Genomic DNA, 22,316 nt, shown 5'->3' with positions numbered 1-22,316 from the left:
TCGGATTTTTAAATATAAAAATTATTTATTTCAAAAAATATACAACACTGCAATTAAAAATTTGCATATGAATAGATTTCATGTGTGTTTATATACAACCATGCAAATTACTGTTAATTGATATTGAAAATTTGTTGAGATATTTTATGTTTCAAATTTTGTCCGGATAAAAAAAATGTTCGGATTAAAAAACCGCTTTATTAGAAAACCATAAATGAGATATATTTCTGTCTTTTTGCGCACAAAACAAGATCACAAACTATCCGATCACTTTTATTTTTTGCTTAAATTCCTTATATTCACCTGAATGCATGTGAAAAGTTTAATAATAATTCAGTTTTATCCTATTTCCACTATTTCACATAATCAAACACCAAAAAAACATGAAAAAATATTTTTCTAATTGAAATTGATAAATTTCTCAGATCGTGCTTCGAAATAAAAGAAACTGATATGACCAAGAATTTTCAAAATTTTTTCAAATCTTTTGAAGATAAAGAATTTTCGATCTTGAATTAAACTTTTTCGATGTTGAATAATTTTTGGTGTAATTGCGACTTCAAAAAACCAAATTTTGCATTTTGTTATGCATGCACAATGAAATACATTGAGAAGCATTCGAAAATTCTTGAACAATCTGATACTCAACAATAATAAAAGAAGATTGCAATGTTTCACGTATTCATTGAATGAATGCGGGAAATTGCACATCTGCAAAATAGAAAAGCATGCATTAACGATTTTTGTTTGAAAGAAAAAAAGACGAAGCATTCTGGAAATAATCAACAATATTGAAAAACTACATATAGACACGAAAATACATATTTCAAGCATATTGACTGAATTTTTCGCTCAAGAACAACATAATCGGCATGGAAAACATATCTAGAAAAAAATACATACACATACACAAACACACACAAACAAAATGTAATTCCAAACACGCAAAAATACAAAAATAATAATCTTGTTTTTTGAGGTGAAATACATTCAAACTCAAATGAAATGTATTAGCAGCAAAACAAATCCATTGTACCAATCATCCAGCCACAAAAGACATCGCGATTCGAAAATCGCTCTTTCCATTCATGAATCATAAATCAGCTTCATTTTTTCAAATATTTTTTCTTTTCTCTTTTGTGGGAGAAAAAGGTTTATATTTTTGCAAAGGAATCACTTTTTGAAGATGAAGCTCTTAAACAAACTTCATTCAGCATTCAACACTAAAACAGAGTTCAGCACAAGCGTTTGCTCAGAATCCTGTATTTGTTCTCATTTCTCGCTTATTCACAAACATAGACAATCATTTCAACAACATTTACTCCTCATCTCTGAATTGTCTCACCAAACTCTCTCCTTCAATGTTTCAATAATCAAAATCAATCGCATCTGTCGCTGTCATCATTGTCGAGCAACTTTCACAATGCCCAATCAATTCTCGCTTCACACTTCGAAGACTCGGCCTCTCTTCCCACTGCACACACAGACATCGATTTCCCAACTCCATCAAAGCCTCTGATCCCGTTTCCCCCATCTCCGGCATCTCTCCATTCACGATCTTCTGCCCTGCCACCTCTGCCTCATATTCCCCAAACGGAACCTTCAGAATCAGGCACTCCCACAGCATCATCCCAATCGAGAATGAGACTGTTTTTTCTGTTGCTCCCATCTTCTTGTTGATCAACAATTCAGGTGCCTTCCATCGCAAACACTCATATCGATTGTCTTCACAATCCTCAAAGGCAGATGAGGGCAGAGAATCTTCTTCTTCATCATCATCACTTGCAGATGAAACAATAGTCACAGTGGATGAAATGGAAGATGAATCTGAGTCTGATGAACAGTCAGAGTGGAGGGCAATGCAAATAACCATGTGTCCTGAGAACAGCACGATGTGGGGACTCAGATTGGCCAATGATGGTATTTCATCTTCATCATCTTCAAACGAATGAAGTGCGAGATTAGCCACCCAGAACAAGATCTGGGCAGCTGTCTGCTCTCTTTCCTTCAGAGTGCCTATCGCCATCTCCTTCTTCTCATTCCTTCCATGCAACAACATGAACATCGAATCCCTCAGATCAACAATCAACTTCTCATGAGGCGATGAGCAGGCCATTGCATCTACCAGATTCGACATTGATGAGGTGGTTGGACACATGCTCTCTGGTCGAACAAATGTGGAATCTGTGTCTGAAGTGTCTGTGGTTGAAGTGGATGAAATAGAAGGAGAATGCGTTCTCTTCCTTATCTCTTCTTCCTCAACCTTCTCCAATGCCCATTCAGGAATCTTGTCTGAATCTCTTCCCAAGATGTATTCTGTTGAGCCACTCTCAGACAGAAGATGCTCTGAAGACTCAGAATACCCCAAGTTTTTCTCATACACTCTCTTCTTGATTCTTTCTTCATTCTTTTTTTCAGCTTCCATCTCTGCTCTTCTCCACTGCTCCTCGGGCGATGGCTCCATCGTCACCATCTCAAATGCCTTTGGATCTTTTCTGATGTTATCATTCACAATCTCTCTCAGATCTTTGTTCTCTTTCTTTGCTTTTCTCCATCGAATAACAAACAAAATAAATCCAATCAAAACTATCAAAAATAACATTGATAACACAAGAACTATGATAATCCAATAAGATGCAGTCTTGTTTCCACTTTCAACAATGTTTTCTTCTCCTTTTTGTTCAATCTCACTTCTATTCTTCAGAATGAAAGAATCGGTTGATGAAGGAGATTTTGCATTCCCAAATATAATATTAACGCTCACCTCGATTTTATCTCCACAACTGCTGATTAGATCTTTTGCCACACTTCCCTCGACTTCTTTTTCTGACAAAAACCCATTTGAATCAAAATCATGCTTTTCGATCTCTTTTTCTTCTCCATTTCTCTTCACAACTGAGAATGACAGATTGCATGGAACAAGAAGAATTCCTTTGAATATCAGCTTCATTCTATTTGTCTCTTCTTTTGCTTCCACACTCTCCAAAACAGGAATGAAGAACGATGAATCCCTTTCTGAAACAATCCCTTCAAAACTGCATCCTTTATTCAACATCCAAAGTGATGTGTTTGGCAAAACTCCATCTCCTCCTTTCAAACTCATCACGTTCAATGTTCCTGAGTCTGAACAAATGATATTTCTTCTCAATGATGGATATCCTTTAATTGATGGATTATTGTTCTCAATTCTTCCATCATTAATAGTCATGGTCCCTCCATTCATTGTTATTCCGCCTTCTTGTGAATTCGAGATTGTTGTGTCTTTCATGAAAACAGAACTCTTCACAACATCCACAAGAGATCCTTCCCATCTGCACATCTCCTCTTCTGTATTTGAATTTTTCTCATTTATTTCTTTTAAACTTCCATCAAAAACGCAACTATCAATTTTCACATCCAAACAATCCTCCAATTTCATCAATTTTCCTTTTGTGGCCTTTGAACCGACTCCGCCCATTGTGCAATTTGTCAATTGCACTGTCTTTTTCATTGCCAAGCAAGATATCAATGTTTCTTCATTTCGTTCAACTGTGATATTTTCTGTATTGAAATTCTTTATTGTTAATTGTCCACATTCGTTTATATTCATCAGAGGAGTTGCAATTGTTGAATTGAAAATTGTTAATGAATCAATGACTGATTGAAGTTGTGATGAAAAATGCAATGCAGATTCTTGAAGAATTAGATTTGACATTGAACATTCCATAAGTTGTAATTCTCCCTTTGCCATGTTGAAAATGTGAAATGGAATGTTTGCAAAATCTTCATTAACTCCCTCCTTCAATTGTTTTGAGCTGAATGAACAATTCACAATTTCAAGAATTCCTCCTTCTGGTGATATCAACGATTCATGTTGAGAAACAAAATTCGAATCAAACACAAAGCTGACTCTCAGCAATGAAACTTCTCCTGTTGTTGATATTACAGAATCCTTTGTTCTGTCAATTTCAGATTTCATTTCAACTTTGCATTCAACCTTTCTTTTTGAGCTCAAACTCATTTCTTCCAGATTTATCTCACAGCCAATCGCACTCTCTTCAACAACAATCATTTGGCTCATGAAATCTGAAGTCAGATGCATCAGTCCATAATCAATTGAAGCACATGGAAGTGTGTTTGTTCCACACTGTTTTTCATCTGATCCATTCACACTACTCACAATGACTGTGTCACTCTGATGAATAGTCACAAAGTCAATTAGATCTGTATCATTTGGATAATCGCATTCATCTCTCCCATATATTGCATTAATTTGCGAATAATGATTCTCTCGAAGATCAAACTGAAATTGACTTTTATTGATCTGCGATGTGATGTTGAAACATTCAATATAAATGTCATTTCCCACTCTTGCTGTGTTTGAACTGAATTTCATTCCCGTAAATGTGAAATTCAATTCTCCTCTTTCTTTTGTTGACAAATACACTCCTCCTCCTTTCCCCATGTTGCTGCTGCAGCTGCAATGACTGATTGTTGTTTCAATCATCTTCATTGATCCTGATGCACCCAATGTGAAGAATATTGCCCCTCCTTTTTCACTCAATTCTGCTTTATCTTCTGTGATGTTGCTCTCATTCACAACCAAACAAATCTTATTTTCACTTTTCGACTCCAAAATACTCACTCCATTGTCACTTCTCTTCACCTCTGAAAACAATGAACTATCAATTTTGAGATTCATTTCTTCGCCAACTTCATTTATCTTTGTTGTTGATTCAGTTCCTTTGATAAGAAGAAGACATCCCCCACTTTCATTCAACGATTCCACTCGAACATTCACAAAATGGCAAGTTATTCCAGAATCATGAATGGCAAAAATACTGTTTCGAATATTGCACGATTCCATCGACAAATCATTCACTTCCACACTGCCTCCAATCGCATCCACAAACACACAATCAAATCCATTATTAACTCCAGCCTCTAAATGGAATGAACATCCAGTTATCACCAATTCTCCAATTTTACTGGAAATAATTGTTTTGGCTGAGTTGTCAAATCCCGATGTCAGTTGAAGTTGGATGTTGGACAATTCAAGATTAACATCATTTTCCATAAAATATTCCAGTTGATTTCCAATTGACTTTTCAAAATTCAATATTGCTTTTGTATCTTCTTCTCCCATCTTCGTATCCTTTTTGATCCGATTATTGGACATGTTGAATGAATCTCGAATGATAGTTGATCCTTTAATCTGAATTGTTTTCATTTCATCTCCCTTTTTCATATTATCCATCCCTTTCCACATTGTGAAACATGGTTCTTCCTCACTTCCACATCTTGCAACATCAAATCCATCTGATGAGATAAATATCTCAAACGAGCTGTATGAAATCAGAAACATGAATAAATCTTTGTTTGAATGATGACTATCATTCCCAACAAACAGAGTTTCATCATCCTTCATTTCAGAATAATCAAATTTGAATGAATTGTTTGTCACAGAAGAATTAAAATCCTTTCCCAAAATGAACACATTCTTTCCAATGGCTGCTTTGTTATTCTCAAAAGTTATTCCAATATCAAAAAGAAAAGGCTTTTCATCCAAACAGTTTTCACAATCCAAATACAAGAATCCTCCTTTTCCATTGCCTGATGAAAGTGAACAAAATGATGCATTTGTTGTTTTCATCATAAATTCTTCATTCCCTTGCAATATCACTTTAGCAACGCCTCCTTCTCCACTGCCAGTGTTCATAATGTTTGAAAAGTTGTTGCTTTCAAATAAAACAGAAGAAAATATTTCCAATGGAGATTCTCCAAATGAACTCTCAAAGAAGCATCCTTCCATTGAACAATTCAACAGTTTCATTTTGTATTCTCTTTCGCTCTCTCCTTCATTCACAGTTCCAGATGAAGGTGAAAGTGAAAACAGTATGACTGATGATTTCATATCTGAAATAGTGACAAACTCCAATTCAACCATCTTCCCAGTTGATTTGATCAAGGAAAATCTAATCGTGTTTTGCTTCCCTCCAATCACACTCTTCCCACAGTTCTTCATGTGCAACTCACCATTTCGAGTGCTTGATTCGATCACTGATGAAACAGTTTTGTTAAAACTTGGTGGAACAACAATCCCAATGAACTCCATTTCTGTCAGCGATGAAGATTTCAGAACACATTCTTCTTCAGAGCCACTTATATCACTTTGGCATTCTATCTCCATAATTGTCTCAGTTTTTGCCTTTATACACATTTCCCCTACATCCAAACACCCCGCCATCAACGAATTTGAACTTAAAATAATCTCCTCTTTTGTATTCTGTGTTCGCTTCAGATGTTCAATCCCATAATTCACGCTCTTGCATGGCGCCTTCTCCAATCCGCAATACACCTTCTCCACTCCAGATATTCCATCGACAAATATTGTATCATCAAAGAATCCATCAAAGAATATGAACAAGTCCACATTCCAATCACCGAATGATTCTGTTCTGTCATGTCCAACAACCGAATTATCTTTTTCAGTGATGCTTCTCATGAAGGCAAACAAGGGTTCCTTCACAGAAGCGACAAATGATTCACACACAAAATACACATCTCTTCCGACGCTGGCCTTGTTGGCTGAAAACACGATATTGGTGATGGAAAAGGTTGTTGACGACACTTCTGAATCATCCTTGTACTCGATCATGAGAGCACCGCCTCTTCCTCCAGAACTTGTATCCTCGCTCACAGAGCAGGTGGAGAAGGTGGTGTCACTCACAGAAAATGTGTTAATAGAGGCAGATGAGGCGAATGAGATGCACCCGCCATTGGTGGCAGTCTGTTGGCTCAACTGTGCTGAGTTGATGTTGGTGATGGTGCAGTTGGTGAGGGAGAGGGAGAGGGCAGGGGAGGTGGCAGAGGAGAGGAAGCAGCTGGCGGGAGTGGCAGTGGAGGTGATGTCAGTGATGTTGGAGGAGTTGAGGGCAAGGGGAGTGGTGAGGGAGATGAGGTGGAAGATGCTTTGGCTGTTGAGGGTGAGATGAGTGATTGCTGTGTGGTTGAGGGTGAGGGAGCCAGCAGTGAGGAAGAAGAGGGGAGTTTTTATAGTTATGGAGGTTGTTCCAGTGATGGTTGTTGTGTTGAGGTTGAGGAAAGGGGAGTTTTCGGAGATGTGGAAGAGGATGGGGGTGATTTGATTTGTGGAGTTGTGGGCGATGGCGAGGGCAGAAATTATGAGGGAGCCCTGGGTTTGTTGGAAGAGGGCAGACGAGGCAGATGGATCAGGTGAAGAAGAAGAAGAAGATGATGTTTGAGGAATACCATATGAGGAGATAATTGTGGTATCTGTGACATTTCCGGTGATTTTTGTATTTGGGGCGCGGAATGTGAGAGTCTTTATGGGAGTGAAAGTTGAGACGAGAAGAAAAAGGGAGGCATCGCTAAAGGGAGCAACGCATCCGAGAGCATACTCCACTGTGGCACAGGGGCTTTGCTGTGTTTTGCCACAAGCATCGACATCACTTCCACCATTCGCAACGATTTTGTTCTGGTTGATGATTGGAAGCCAGCCATTATATTCAGCATTGTCAGCTTGTCCATTATTATACACTCTTTTTGATTCTGTTGTTGATCCACATTGCTGGAATGGGGATTGGGTGATGCTATTTCCACTGAAGAACACATCGTTTCCCCTTCCATTTGTTGCGGAATTTCCATCAAAGAAGCAGAATGTTATAAATTTTATTTCATTCATCCAATTAAAAGTTAAATGAAAATAAATAGCTGTACCTCCATACGTGGAAGATGCAGTCAATTTGTTATCGATGAACTGACAATCATTGATTGAAAACTGACTCGGTTTGTTACTAGGAGGGTCATAAAATGTTAAAGAACCGGAGGAATCACCACCAGTATTAGCAATGCACTTACATTTGAAAAACAAGAATTGAGCATTTGTTGGAGTTCTTTCAAGCGCAAAATACCAACCAGTTCCGCACCAACTTGTTATTGAACAATTTTCAACTCTGTTTTCTAACAATGAATAAACAGAATTTGGTTGTGGCCAAGCTATGCAATTAGCTCCTCCATATGCAGCAGAACAACTTGTGAAATTAGATTTTGTGATGTTGATTTTCAATAAACTTTCACAATACAACGCTCCACCATGGCCATTACCTGTGCAAAAACAATTATTGAACGAACAAGAAGTGATTGTGAGATTGGCATTTGTGCAACTAACTTTCAGTGCTCCTCCATATTCATTTTCACTTTTTGTGTCATTCCATTCGCACCATTCGAAGCGATGGCTGTTTGCATCAAAAGAATCCAATCTTCCAGGAGTTTTTCTTTGAGATTCCGTTCCGATAAACACCTTAGCATCGTTTGTAGAAGAGCGTGCTTGGCGAAGGAAAGAGGCATTGAAGGCAGAGAGAGAAGTGGATGGGCTGTTGATGGAAGGGAGAATGGTTCCATCGATGGGGTTGTGAGTGTGGAGGAAGATGGTTGAGTGGATGAAAAGAGATGAGTGCAGGGAGAAGGAGGGGATTGTATTGGTATTGATGTTGGTGGAAGAGAGAGAAGAGAAAGAAGTGGTAGAGATGAAAGGATTGAGTGAATGTGAAGGAAGGGATGGAAGAGATGAATGGGATTGAGGAGAGGAGATGTTGGAGAAGAGGGTGTTTGAGAGATGGAGATTGAGATGGATATGGAGAGGTGAAGGGGAAGGAGAAGGAGAAGGAAAAGGAAAAGAAGAGGATGAGTACGAGGATGAGGAAGATGAAGGAGAAGGGGATGGAGAAGAAAGGGAAAAAGGAGAAAAAAGGAAAGACTGGATGAGGGAGACGAAAGAGGAGAAGGAGGAGTGTGAGATGGAGAAGGAGACAGGGATTGGGGAGTGGGTATCTGAGGGGAGATTGTTTGGGGTGGAGAAGAGGGGGAAGGAGAGGATGGCAGGTTGGTGGGGGATGAGGGAGAAGTTGGTGAGGGAGAGGAGGGCATGGAAAGAGAGGAAAAGTGGAGATTTTGTTGCTGTGTTGACTTGGCAAGTGGAGGAGAGGATAGTGGTAGCTGAGTGGTGTTGGGAAGTGAGGATCGGACAACCAGTGAGGGGGATGATGTTGAGATGGTTCACACACAAGGAGGTGTTGATGATTTTTAAAGTTGTTTGAATACAGCAGATGCAATTGCCAGCTGGTTTTATAACTTTCGCCATTGAATTGTAAAAATTATCGTTATCCTCATAAATTTTATCTGCAATGCTGATCAAATCTTTCTGCATCTCCTCGTTCATTTTTTGTTGAATTTGTCTTTCAGCAATGTCTTCCATATTCCTGCATTTGGCACCGAGCATAATCAATGCACAAATATAAAACACAGCCTTCATGTTAGAAAAGAGCTCGCAAGGGAAATAGTTGCCGGAAATAGTCAAAAATGACAGAATTTTTCTGCCCCATATTTTTATTTCTTTAATTGATTTTTTCATTATAATCACATAACATTCAGAGTATCCATTTCCCATTAATATACGAATTTGAATTTATTTATTTATTTTATTTGGTTTTTGTAGTTTTCACATTTGTTTATTTTGGAAAACTCACAAAAAATATTCAAAAATATCAAATCTTTCATATGAACATCAGGAATGTATTTTTCGGCTAATTAAATTTTTGTGATTAACTGATTACAGAATGTTGTTACGTTTTTTCTCAAAAATTAGAACTACGATTGATTTTGAAATGAAAATTACTGTCAAACAAAAAGATTGAAAATAAGATATACAAAACAAGCAAACCAAAAATTAATTAAGACAAATGAGATAATGCTACTTCTTATAAATCCAATAAAAAATAATGATTTGTTGTTTGGTTTTTGTTCGAAAAACTCAAAATTTCGAATTGTTAATTTTGATAAATTGATCAAATAAAATTTTCAAAAAAAAAAAACAAGCGAAAATATTTCCGAAAAAAGCCATAATTCACAAAGAAAAGATTTCTGATTCTTCAAAAGCTTCCTCTACAAGTTTGCGAATTCCTCACAGACCATCCGCACTTCTTCTTCTTCCACCAAAAAGAGTCCAAATTAATTTGTATCTCTTTCTCGTTGTTGATGCAACTGGAACGGCTGAAAGTGAATGTTGTTTTGCGAACAAGGCAGAAAACACGACAAAAGTGAAATCAGTTGCCAAGATGAATGCTGAGAAAGAAGGAAAGGAAAAGAATAAAAAGGAAAAGGATGCAGATGAGTCTTCATCCTGTCTGTCCTTCGTCACTCATTCTTCCTTGTCAAAGCTCTTCCCCAAAAAATCTCAACTGCTTTAGATTCTGCTCCATCTTTTGCATATGAAACGACAATTTGCCTGCCTTTGCCTTCATCCGATGCGACACAAAATGCTGCGTCCGCTGCTAGACATCGCACGTGGTTGGATAAAGCAAATGAACTTTATTTAATGAAAAAGGAGGAGGGAAAAGACAAAAAGAAAAAGAAAAAGAAAAGAGAGAAGAAGAGGAAGGAAAAACATCAAAGATTATGTTGTGTGTTGAGAATCATAAAAAGTTAGCGATTTCTGAATGTGAATGTTCAGAAAGCTCATCTACTCATACAAAAGAGTCGCTTCTACCAAATAAACTGCTTTCTCTCTCTTTCAAGCTCATCTTAAGCTTGTCAGGTTATACTGCTTGCAAAACAGATGGTGGAAGCCATGAATGACATCGTTGAATGCGATCCAAACAATAGATAATCTCAAAACTTCTGAATCTTTTGAAAAAAGATAAAAAGGCTTCATTCAGCAGCATTTCGGTTCATAGTTATTCTGAATTTATCAAAGAGTAGTTTTAAAGAAAAATGGATGAAACAAAAAAAGTCAAACCATCTTTTTTTTGGCCTTGAAATATTTTCCCATCTCCAATGGATTGGTAATCATCAACCCAGCTGGCTTTCTTGTTCTCCAAAATTGCTTCTTGCTGCAAAAACACAGACAACTGGATAACAAACATCTGGAAAAGAACGTCATCGAACGAAGAGAATCCATTGTGAAACTGGCCATGATATCAGATGAAAATATATATTCTCCAAATTAACTCCTTTTCAAAACTCAATTCAATGACTAATCTTTACTGATAGTGTTCTTGCAGCATTCATGTTAAATTCAAATGAGATTGTAATTGAGGCCTGCTGAGTGCTTCATTCTGCTCGCTTCCTCCATTGTTCAATCTCCCAATTCCCTTTCCTTTTCCACAAAACCAACATTTGACCCAAAAAACCATGCAAAACAAGTACTGAGTAAAAGAAATGCTAAGTTCACTGCACTTCCCTCGAAATGAACAAGCCGTTCAATTCAATCTTTCTGGCATTTTGCTCGCTTTTTCTGCATCTTGCTTTATTCATTTTTCATTCAAAATATAGCATTTGACGATATGCCACACATTTTGCAATTTTTCACCACGTTCAAATTTCATGCAACTTCCCACACTTATTCACTTTTCTCAAGCAATCTACTCAAACATTCACTCGCTCATCCATTTGCTGGAAAAACCCCTGCTCTTCTGCATTGTAATAACTTGCATGGGTGCACCAGAAATCGTTCATCCAAAACAGCACAAACAAAGTTTTAACGAAGCATATCATCAACCAAAAATCTTCACTTAAAAAATTATAGGTTGACCACCCTTATTAATTTCTCAAAAAGGAGATTTTTTAATCCAAAGATCTGCTTGTTTTGATGCAAAATTCATTGATGGCAAAAATAGTTTCGAATTCTATGTTATTTAAAAAATTTTGACTCGGTGTTTTTAATTCTATTCATGCAAATATTTCACGACAATTCTGAAAATGAATTTATTTATTGTTTTGTTCATTTTGCGATTTCACAGTTATCTTCAAAAAGACAAATGTTTCTTGGTTTGCCAGAGTTTATTAGAAATGAATGGTTAAATAAATAATTGCTTCTTTTTTCTCTTTTGATTTTTCACTTTTTTAGAGAAACTTTCACAATTGGAACAATTCACTGAATCTAAACAGAAACAAAGTATCGAAGAAATGAATAAAATGGTTGATGAAATGAATAATGACGAGTTGTTTTTTTTCCTCAATCTTGAAATGTTCAACAAAATTCATGAAATGATCGAAGAAGAGAAACTTTCGATGGAAAATACATTGTTGTTGCTGAAGCATGTTGGATATAGCAAAGAACTGAAAGGGATTTGTATTGATTGTTTCAAGAAATCTTCATTGATCGAAATATTCGAGAAGAAGATAATTGAAGAAGAAAAGAAAATGAAAGAAGAAAAGGATGGAAAGCTTCTGATTGATCTTTGCGAATGCTACGCTTTGTTTTTCGAAGGATTTTTTTCAAATTTGTTTCAAATTTGCGTGCCTTTTCTTCTGAAGGTTTCATTGAACAAAGAGGAATACGAGGAGACTGAGAAAAAAGTGGAAATGGCTTTATTTGCATTAAGTCACATCAATAGATATTGTGTATGTTCACTTCTATATCCTTTATGTTGTATTGATATATTTCTAATTTCTTATCAGTTTATCGAACAAGAACTTTACGTCAGTGAAATCAAAGAAATCATCAAGTATCATCAAGAGCATCACAATCTGACTCGATTTGCATATCAATCTGCTTGGATGTTTTTGATGTACAGATTTCACAATGACCAAAGTTTGGAAGATGATATTGTGAATGATCTGCGTTTTGTGAGAGAAGTTACAAGAGAACTGGAGGAGCTGACAAGATGCATTGACTGGAAGAGAAAAGAAGCTGACGAAGTGTTTGTGGTTGAGAGATGGCTCTATGTTGTTGATGTTTGCTTTTTCTTATGCACCTTGTGGAATGAAGGATTTGATGGGCTAATGAGCAGCATTGTTCTGTTGTTACGAGCGGCAAGGGAATATTGCAGAGAAATTAGCAAATTGTGCATTTCTTTGTTGAAAACAGCAGCAGAAAACAAAGCAGTGAAAATTGATGACATGCTGAATGGAGGGGCATTTAAGGCAGTTTTGGAGGAAATTCTGCAACCAACATTTTTTCACAGTTGGATGATAAATTGCTTGCTAAATTTTTTGAGGATTTCAGAAAGATTGAAAGAAGATGAGGATGAGGAGGATGAGGATTATGAAAAGGAAGAAGAGAAAAGGAAGACAATGAAAAGGAAGGTTTTTGAAAAGCTGGAAGAAGAAGGATATGAAGATTGCATCGCAAGCCTTTATGGATTCATTTCTTTTGATAATAAAATATATTATCTTGATTTATCGTTGAATATTTCTGATTATTTTGTGAATGTTTAAGAAAATGAAACTTATTTTGTGGTTTAAATCATTCAATTCTATTTTTTCTTTTTTTCTTTTTTTTTTTTTGTAACTCCAAAATTATATCTTTATCTTTTTATTCATTTCGCAAAGTGTGTTAAAATTACCACAAGAGTTGCTTTGTCAAAAAGTCTTATTATCATTTTTTTGAAAGGATGAAACATAAATCAAAAATAAAATAAAAACAATTAAAACAATTCAATACTCAAAGAAAATAATGTATCTTTTAACTATGATACAAAATTTAGTTTTTGATATTAAAAATTTAACTGCAAGAACTATTTTAACAAAAAATTTCTTCCAAACAGATCAATTTTTGTCAATTCAATTATGGGTAAGATCATATTTTGGATATTTATACCACTTGTTATTTTGTAAACTTCTGCTTTAAGTTTTCCTTTTAATCTCTTTCATCTGTAAACTTTGTTTGATATTCAATTATATGAACAAAAATTTGTTTGATTTAAATATCATTCAGAGGTTTGATATTTGGTAATTTGATTCATTGACGTTTAACTTGAACTTTTCATTTGCAATTATTACTTTTATTCTATTTGATAAATATGAATAAATGTATTGCTTCATCTCTTATGAAATTATTGTGTTTGACAACAATGAAACTTGAAACAATTAGAAGTGGCAAGCTCTTCAAGCACCCCATCGGATAGCAATAAATGGATTCATCATGACACTGCGCTATATAAAATTATGAATCAAGATATCTGAATAAGGATAGCATGCTTTGATTTAAATGGAAACTTGGCAAAAACAAAAAGTGGAAGCAAATTTTGCACAGGTCCAACGAATTGGTAGTTTTGGAAACCATGCGTTCCTGAAGCATTAAAGAAATGTTATGAAGATTAGTACCTTGTAGTTATAATTTCCAATCAAATGGGTATTTCTAAGGGGCATATTACTGAATCTGCTTTCATGGGAGAATTTGACAACTTCCAAAAGGCGGTTGGAATACCATTTGATATGTGTGTTGCTACAAGCGAGGATGGCTTTCGCAAGCCGTCTTGTGGATTGTGGGAACTGCTTGTGGAGAAGTCTCTGAAAGGGACGGAGCCAAGTCTGAAGGAAAGTTTTTATGTTGGAGACGCTGGTGGGAGGCCAGCAAACAGCGGGCAACTTGACCGCAAAAAGGAACATTCGTACAGCGACGGAAAGTTTGCTATCAATGTTGGGGTTGACTTCTACACACCAGAGAAATATTTTCTGAAGAAACCCAAAGTTCAGTCGAGATTGATGGGTTTGACCTTCACACGCTCAAAGAAGGCACTCCGATGTTAACGAAGCCGAGCGTGCTAAAAGATGTAACTGGGTCTGTTTAAGACGAAGGGCACATTGTGTAGGATGCGAGTGCAGAGTAGGAGATGGTGCTTTTGGCGGGGGTAGTCTATGTCTGGGAAGTAGATGTTCACAAAGCGGTTCTTTTTGAAGAAAGGAAGGTACGAGCACATCAACAGGGACAAGCTGAAGGAAATGAGGAAATGTGCAAAGGCTGAGGCGGCTGCGTTGGAGAGCAGGAAGAGCGTGGTGATTGACAGCACGAACCCGAAAAAAAGCTGACAGGGCGCAGTTTATCAGCATCGCGAAGGCGAAAGAGGTGCCTGTGTGGGTGTTCTGGTTCCAGTTTACGCAGCAGATGGCGCAGCGTATGAACACATACAGAGAGCGACTGCTGGATGTGAATGTGCCATTCATCCCGCTGATTGTCATTAGAATGTACTTCAGGTGTGATGGGGATTGAGATTGTGTGTGTTTGAATCTCTTTTTCTTTTTCTTTTTCTTTCTTGCTGTATGTGTGAAAAATGCTATTGGATGGATTTCGATTATATTAGTGTTATTATTATCCTTCTTCTTCAAATTATGATTATTAAAATTATTATTCTTTTTTTCCCAATAAACTTTCAGAAAATTTGAAGAGCTAACTTTGATGAAAGTGTCTAGGAATCACATAAGTCAGTTTTGAACAAAAATTTGAAGATGAGCGATTGAAAAGACTGTTCTACCTGTTGTCTCAGGATAAAAAAAAAATGAATTTCGAAAAAAATTGAAAAAAATGATGATGAAAGTTACTTCCTCATAAAAAACAAAAAGCTGAATTTTTTCAAGGGAATGCTTTGGTTATTATTTTTTGAATAACTCAGAATTTTGTTTGATTGTGTAATATTTAATACTTTCTTCTTCTTTTTTAAATGGGATGAAAATTTTAATTTTTAAATTTTTGTTCCATCCGACATATTTGTGTCTTTTTTGTTATAAATCAGTTTTTCATTATTTATTTTGTGTGATGATGTTTGACTTATTATGATATGGAAGCAGAATAAGTTTGGAATTAATTTTTTATTTTTTATAAAAAAAGCAAAAGTGATCCCCCAATATTTTTTTATTTACGATCAAATGATCCAAAATGAGAGGGTTTTCATTAATTAAAAACAATTGCGTGTGTGACTGTTATTGGAAAAATAATCGAATATTTTATATGAGGAAATTTGTTTTATTGTTTTGTATTGAATTCTTCAGACATAAATTGAGCGAAATTGAAAATGAACTTGATAAATATTTCAGAAAATGAAAAAATTTTCTTTGAATATTACAATTTTTCACCAGCAGAAATCTTTGAAGGTGTTCTTTGAGAAATTTTTATTTCCTTTTTGCTTCAATTTATTTGTTGATTTTTTTTTTTAAAATATTTTTGTTCATTGTCAGCATACTTTGGAGGAATGTTAAATGAGATTTATGAGATGTCCCACGATGAACAAAAGATGAAAATTATTGAAATAAATGAAATGATTGAGAGGATGGATGCAAACGAATTGGAACTTGTTCGCTCAGGAGATACATTAGTGAGCCTTTGGATAATGATTGAAAACAGGAAACTGCCTTTGGAAAACGCCTTTTTGCTATTGAAACATTTGGGGTATTGCAAAATGCTGAAAGGAACGTTTAATAATTGTGTAGACTGTTATTCATTGAAATATGGATTTGAGAAAATGATTATTGAGGAAGAGCAGAAAAATGAAGGAAAGAATGAAAAACTTTTGGTTGATCTTTGCGAGTGCTATGTTTTTATGCAAGGTTTAAATTCGCGGAGATTGCATTCGACTTGCATGCAATGTCTTCTGAAAGTTGCATTAAACAAGGAAGAAAACGAGAAAACACAAAAAGAAGTGGAAATGGCTTTATTTGAATTAAGTCACATCAATAGATATTGCGTATGTTCACTTCTATTTCCTTTATGTTGTATTGATATTTTTCTTATTTCTAATCAGTTTATCAAGCAAGAACTTTACGTCAGTGAAATCAAAGAAATCGTCAAGTATCATCAGGAGCATCACAATCTGACTCAATTAGCTTCCCTATCTGCTTGGCAATTTTTTTTTCAGGAGATTATGCAATGATAACAGTTTGGCGGGAGTGATTGTGAATAAGCTGCATTTTGTGCGAGAGGCAGCGAGAGAGTTGGAAGAGCTGACAAGATGCATTGACTGGAAGAGAAAAGAAGGAATAAATGGAATGAAAGAATCAAAAGAAGAGCTTATTTTGATAAGATGGATGTACACATTGGATATTTTCTTATCCTTATGTAAAGTGTGTAATGAAGAATATAATGGGCTTATCAACTGTGTTGTTCAGGCGTTTCGAGCAGCAAAAGATAAGCATGGAGAAACTTGTAATCAGTGCATAAAGCCATTACGAAGGGCAGCGGAAAACAGAGCAGTGAAAGTTGATGCTTTGTTGGACGAAGGTGCAATTGATCTGATTTCGGGGGAAATGAAGCAATCGACTTTGAATGATGTATTCATTATGCATTGTTTTCTAATCTATATGAATGTTTCAAAAAGATTGAAAGAAAAGAATAAAGATGAAATGGAAGAAATGAAAAGAAAAGCAACAAAAAGGGTGATATATGAAAAGATGGAGAAAGAAGGATATGAAGATGAAATCATAAGCTTTCATGAAACCTTTGATAATTTTTACGCAAGCCATGATGCTGAATTGGCTTCAAAATTAGCAGATTACTTTGTGAATGTTTGAGAAAAAGAGGATCATTTCATTCTGTAGCTCAAAAAAATGATTTTCTATTTTATTCATTTCACAAAATCGGAAATAAAATTTGCTAAATAATTTTTATGAATGTTTTTATTTCCTTTTTCAAAACAAGAAAGAATATGAAATTTGAGTTTTTCTTCTTTTCCCATGAAGCACATACATTAAAATCCTTCCTTCTTCATTTCAATTGTCCTTCTTTCCATTCCAAAAACAATCAGAGCTGAATCCTCTTTTTCTTCTTTCTCTTTCACTTTTTTCTCTCGGAAATCTTTTTGTGATATTTCACCAAAACTTGTATCATTGAACATCACTTCCATTTCACTCGTTATCTGAAAGCGGCTGAATGCCAAATTATTCGAAATGCACGTTGTCTTCCTTGTCGAAATAGAAGGGGAATGAAAGACAAAAAAGATGACAATAGTTGAAATAAAGATTAAAACTGTGTGAATGATTGAACAAATGAAAGAGAGTGAGTGTGGGAGAAAGAGCAAAGTCGAAGCAGAATATGATAATTTCAACAATGAATAAAATGAATGAAGAATTGGACTGTTTTTATTTAATAATCTTCGTGTTCAACTGAAAATGTTGCTCTTGAACGAAATCTCTTCTCTTCTCTCCTCATTTCTCTTCTTTTCAGAGATGAAAATGAAATGAAATGTATGGAAATGCATTTCACATTCTCTTCACAGACTCCTTCAACAATCAGAAATAGTTTACAGCAATAGAAAAGGTTAACACACTTCATTTATCAAAACAAAAAGTTTCATAAACGTTTGTCGTTCCATTTTCTTGTCCATTTTCTTCCATCTTTTCAAACACTTTTCTTTTCGACTCTCTTCGCCTTGCCTCTTCAGCTTTCCAATCTGTGTTTTCTTTCGATCTTTCACAATTGTTTGTGGAAAATGCACAATTTATAAAATAATTTTGAACAACTTTTGCTTGACTGGATGATTTCCCCCAAAACAGTGTCAGTAACTCATTATCCCAGCAAGATTTCTTCATCCACAACTCTATTTCTTGCAATATCTCTTCAGAAACATGATTTGCTTACAAATTTCTCTGAACTGATCGTTTGGTTCACGAAATGACCTCGCTGTGCAGAAGACAAACTCAAATATATGTTTCATTCCTCAATTTGCATGATTCAAAGCATGACTCCAATGTTCTGATCAACCACTTTATCATTCACTTTTCTTCCTTCTTTTCCAATTCTTTTTCTTTCTTATTCTCTTCATCAGAATTCTTCTTCTCAAATCTTTTCCTTTTCAAAGAAAAACAAGCCAACGTCCCGTTTAACCTTTGGCTCTTCAAAACATCCCCTAAAATGCTCTAACACAAAAGTCTCATCCTCCATCCCTATCACTTTCCATCCGCCATTATCTTTATAACCTTGCAAGAATCCACTGAACAAATCGCGCCAGTCTCTTCAAATCTCACATTCTCCCTTATTCCTTCCATTCCCTCGCTTTTCCCTTTTTCTGTGCTGCATCCTTCAATTCATTCAGTCTACCAATCCTCTCTCAAAAGTCAATGTTCAATTTCTTTTAGCATAAAAAAAAAAAGAACAGATTAAATTGTCTGAGCAGAGATTCAGAAATGCCCCATGCACATCCTGAAACATTTGCAGCTGGTCCTGATGCATTTGGAAAAATCAAACCGAAGCAACAAATTGGTTCATTTTCTGAATGTTGGAGGAACATCCGCTTCAAAAGAGTCACAAATGCCTCTGAAAATGTCTGAATATGTTCAATCATAAACTTATTCCTCTGAAACATTTTCATTCCTTTGCCTCAAAACAGGCAATCCGAAGGGTTATAAAGCATTTATTTGTTGTTAAGCAAATTAATAAGGGTTTGCAACCTATGATTTGTTTTATAGATTATTTATTGATGTATTGCTGCAGCCAGAGCATATTTGAGCTGTTTGAGGATGCAGGCACAGATGCACACATGCAAGTTATAGCACTGCAGAAGAGCAGGGATTTTTCTTCCAGATGGAGGAGCGAGTGGCTGTTTGCATCAATTGTTTGCGAAAAGTGAATTTGGTGGGGGAAATTGCATGAAATTTGAACTTGGTTATATTTCGCATAACACATGGTGCAACGTCAGCTGTGATATTTTGAATGAAAAAAAACTCAAGCAAGATGCAGAAAAAGTGAGCAGAATATTAGAAAAATTGAAATGAACCGCTTTGTCATTTCGAGGGAAGTGCAGTGTGCTTGGCGTATCTTTTGCACAGGATTTGTTTTGCGTGATTTTTTTTGGAAGAAGGTTTGTTTCGTGGAAAAGGAAAGGGAATTGGAAGTTGGACAATGGAGGAAACGAGTTGAGCAAAACACTCAGCAGGCCTCAACAACAATCTCATTTGCATTTTGCACAAATCCTACTGGCATGCCATCAGCGAAGACTTGGCGTTGAATGAGTCTTTGAAAAAGAGTGCTTTTATTGTTAATTTGGAGAACGTGTGTTTTCATCTGATATTACAGCCAGCTTCACGATGGATTCCAAGAACAAGAAAACCAGTTTGACAGACAATTACCAATCCATTGGAGATGGGAAAATATTTCAAGACCAAAAAGATGGTTTGACTTTTTTTGTTTTGTTCATTTTTCTCTAAAGGTGTCTTTTCAATGAATGCAGAATGCCTGTGAACAGGAATGAAATGAAAAAAAAACAATTTTATCCTTTTTCAAAAGAGCCAAAAGTTTTGAGATTTTTCTTGTTTGGATTGCATTCAACGAAGTCATTCAACTTCTGCCATCTTCTTTGAATGACGCAAAGCATGGCAATGCTTGACATGAGCCTGAAAGAGAGAAAAAGAAGTTTGCTTGGAATAAACATTGAGAGAGCATGGCAGAAGCGACTCTTTTTTATGAGCAGATGATCTTTCTGAACACTCATATTCAGAACGCATTCAGTTTTTTCTGTTGATCAATATGACTTGGAAAAGCTGATATCTTCTCTTCTTCTTCACATTCCTTATCTTTCTCAACAGTCTCACTTCAACAAAAGATGTTGATTTCCAGAGTCGATACATCAATCACATTATCAAAAAAAATTCTTCTTTCTCTTTTCCTTGTCTTTAAAAATTTTGTCACCGATGTTAACTTCTTTGATCGTCAGTGCTTTCTTCTATTTCGAATTCTTCTCTGCCAATATCCTCATCAAACATGAAGTTCATTTGAATTATAAATATCTCTGGACAAACGTATTTTTCTTTTTCTGAGTGACAAAGAAGTTCAATCACTCTAAGACAGTTCACGACTTGTGGACTTAATTCTTCATCTGTTTAATTCTCTCTGCCTTTCACCAATTTTGTGATAAAAATTGTTTAATTTATCCAATGACAACTTGACAAACACGATAATTCATTTAATCAATCTCGCTCAAGGCATTTTCAGCATCTTTTTGAAAAGATTGGATAATTTATGAATATTTCGATTGTCATTTATTTCTCACATCCTTCATCTATATCATCGTCCACTTCCTCAACAACTCCATCGAAATAATTTCATTCAACTGCTGTTTCATCAACCTTCACATCATCTGATCGAATAATTTCATTTTTCACATCAACATGAGAGAAAAAGATAGAAATGACGAATTAGCAAAGAAATTGAAAGCCGTAGAAAAAATGCAGAAACACATGAGTGAAAAAAAATGAATAAGCGAAACAAGAAAAAAAGAAATGGAAATTTCCAAGAACTTTGTGCAACAACAGAACAAGAAGGAAAAAAAAATATTTACAAAAGAAGAATTTCACATTTGAAAGAAACAGTTTATAGAAATAGGTGATTGATGTCAATACTTTTTTGCTAATGAAATTTTCAAAGAAGTTTTAATTCGTGATGCCAGATATCGAAGCAAGGGAAGTGGAATTCGAATATCTGATATTGAGATGAAATGAAGCGTCTTCTACAACAAAGTTTCTTCGTTTTATCTTTCTTCAAATCTTTTGTCATTTTTCTCCTTTCAGTTTTTCACATCTGATCAGCTTTATCACCGCAGTCTTCAATTTGATTTGCAGATGGATTAATTTCCTTTCAAGGAAAATGCCTCTCTTCTCTCCTTTCTCATGAACCTTCATTTGCGTCTACGAGAGCCTCTTCATCAGCAAACAAACAAGACAAGCCAACCTTCACTCGAGGCTTCCACCAGCCACACCACAATAATCAATTCACACATGTGGAAATGAGCACAACTGCCTGTTAAACAGAGAAAATGGCATTGGAGTATTCGTCTTTCCCTTTTTGTCTTCAAGCAGCTTGTTTCATTCCTTCACGATGAATCCATTACCTGCCAGAAACACTTGCATCACAGTCTTCATGTGAATGCTTCGTTCACTATTTTGTGACTTCTTCCTCTTTCTCCTGAACCTCATCCAGCACCTGCATCCATTTCCCTTGTCAACATTCCTTTCATCAAACATTCATTTCAATCATGATCAAAGAACTTCTCTGCATCAGCAAGACTAAATATCAGCATGTCATCAGCTTCCCGTCCGCCTTGACAATTACCCTCCTGAAAGTGTTATCAAACAGAGGAAAATCAGATACCGACTTATTCAGCTTTCCCACCTCAGTCAAATCGAATCAGAAGTCGATGCTAGTTACGCCTTTTTTCCACAGAACAATCGATAGCATCGGAGAAACCACTTTGTTGATGGGCATCTGCTCCAGAAAGAGCATTGCAGTTATATATGTGCCTCTCTCGCTCACAATCACAATATGAGTATCTGTTGGAAACAGCTTCTGGTTCACAACCTCCAGAACTTCTGGCTTTAAATTTCCCAGCTGCTGTCAGATTAACGATTCCTGATGCAACTATTTGGAGTGTTTGTTGCGCAAATGTTTCAAAAATCTTTCAGATATCATGCTTTTTTTTAAAAAAAAAAAATTGACACCAAAAATAATTCTAATTTAAAAAAAAAAAATCGTATTCGAAAATAAATTATTCAATTTCTAAATTTATTAATTCGATTTCGAAAAAGAATAAATTAATTTCGAAATGATAATTTTT

The 22,316-nt window shown here is 35.7% G+C and overlaps 4 protein-coding genes across 4 annotated transcripts; 3 read left to right on the top strand and 1 right to left on the bottom strand.

Annotated features, from left to right (window-relative positions):
* Positions 1-558: 558 nt before the first annotated feature.
* Positions 559-7,684, bottom strand: MONOS_12815 (uncharacterized protein; the record flags this gene model as incomplete). The annotated part of the gene is made up of 1 exon (XM_067865464.1): positions 559-7,684. The coding sequence occupies one exon, from the start codon at positions 7,682-7,684 to the stop codon at positions 1,367-1,369; it is 6,318 nt and encodes a 2,105-aa protein (XP_067723060.1). The 3' UTR covers positions 559-1,366.
* Positions 7,685-8,591: 907 nt separating this feature from the next.
* MONOS_12814 (uncharacterized protein) lies at positions 8,592-9,466 on the top strand (the record flags this gene model as incomplete). Its single annotated transcript, XM_067865463.1, has 1 exon — positions 8,592-9,466. One exon carries the CDS (start codon positions 8,592-8,594, stop codon positions 9,096-9,098), a length of 507 nt encoding a protein of 168 aa, XP_067723059.1. The 3' UTR covers positions 9,099-9,466.
* Positions 9,467-14,130: 4,664 nt separating this feature from the next.
* Positions 14,131-14,532, top strand: MONOS_12813 (putative bifunctional polynucleotide phosphatase; the record flags this gene model as incomplete). Its single annotated transcript, XM_067865462.1, has 1 exon — positions 14,131-14,532. One exon carries the CDS (start codon positions 14,131-14,133, stop codon positions 14,530-14,532), a length of 402 nt encoding a protein of 133 aa, XP_067723058.1.
* Positions 14,533-16,238: 1,706 nt separating this feature from the next.
* MONOS_17967 (uncharacterized protein) lies at positions 16,239-17,373 on the top strand (the record flags this gene model as incomplete). Its single annotated transcript, XM_067870940.1, has 3 exons — positions 16,239-16,460; positions 16,518-16,564; positions 16,632-17,373. 3 exons carry the CDS (start codon positions 16,239-16,241, stop codon positions 17,281-17,283), a joined length of 921 nt encoding a protein of 306 aa, XP_067723057.1. The 3' UTR covers positions 17,284-17,373.
* Positions 17,374-22,316: the final 4,943 nt, after the last annotated feature.

Source organism: Monocercomonoides exilis (genome assembly GCF_001643675.1).
Source record: "Monocercomonoides exilis strain PA203 chromosome Unknown scaffold39-1025343, whole genome shotgun sequence".
NCBI lineage: Eukaryota > Preaxostyla > Oxymonadida > Polymastigidae > Monocercomonoides > Monocercomonoides exilis.
Note: the sequence above shows the minus strand (reverse complement) of the source record. Positions and strands in the feature narration are given on the sequence as shown.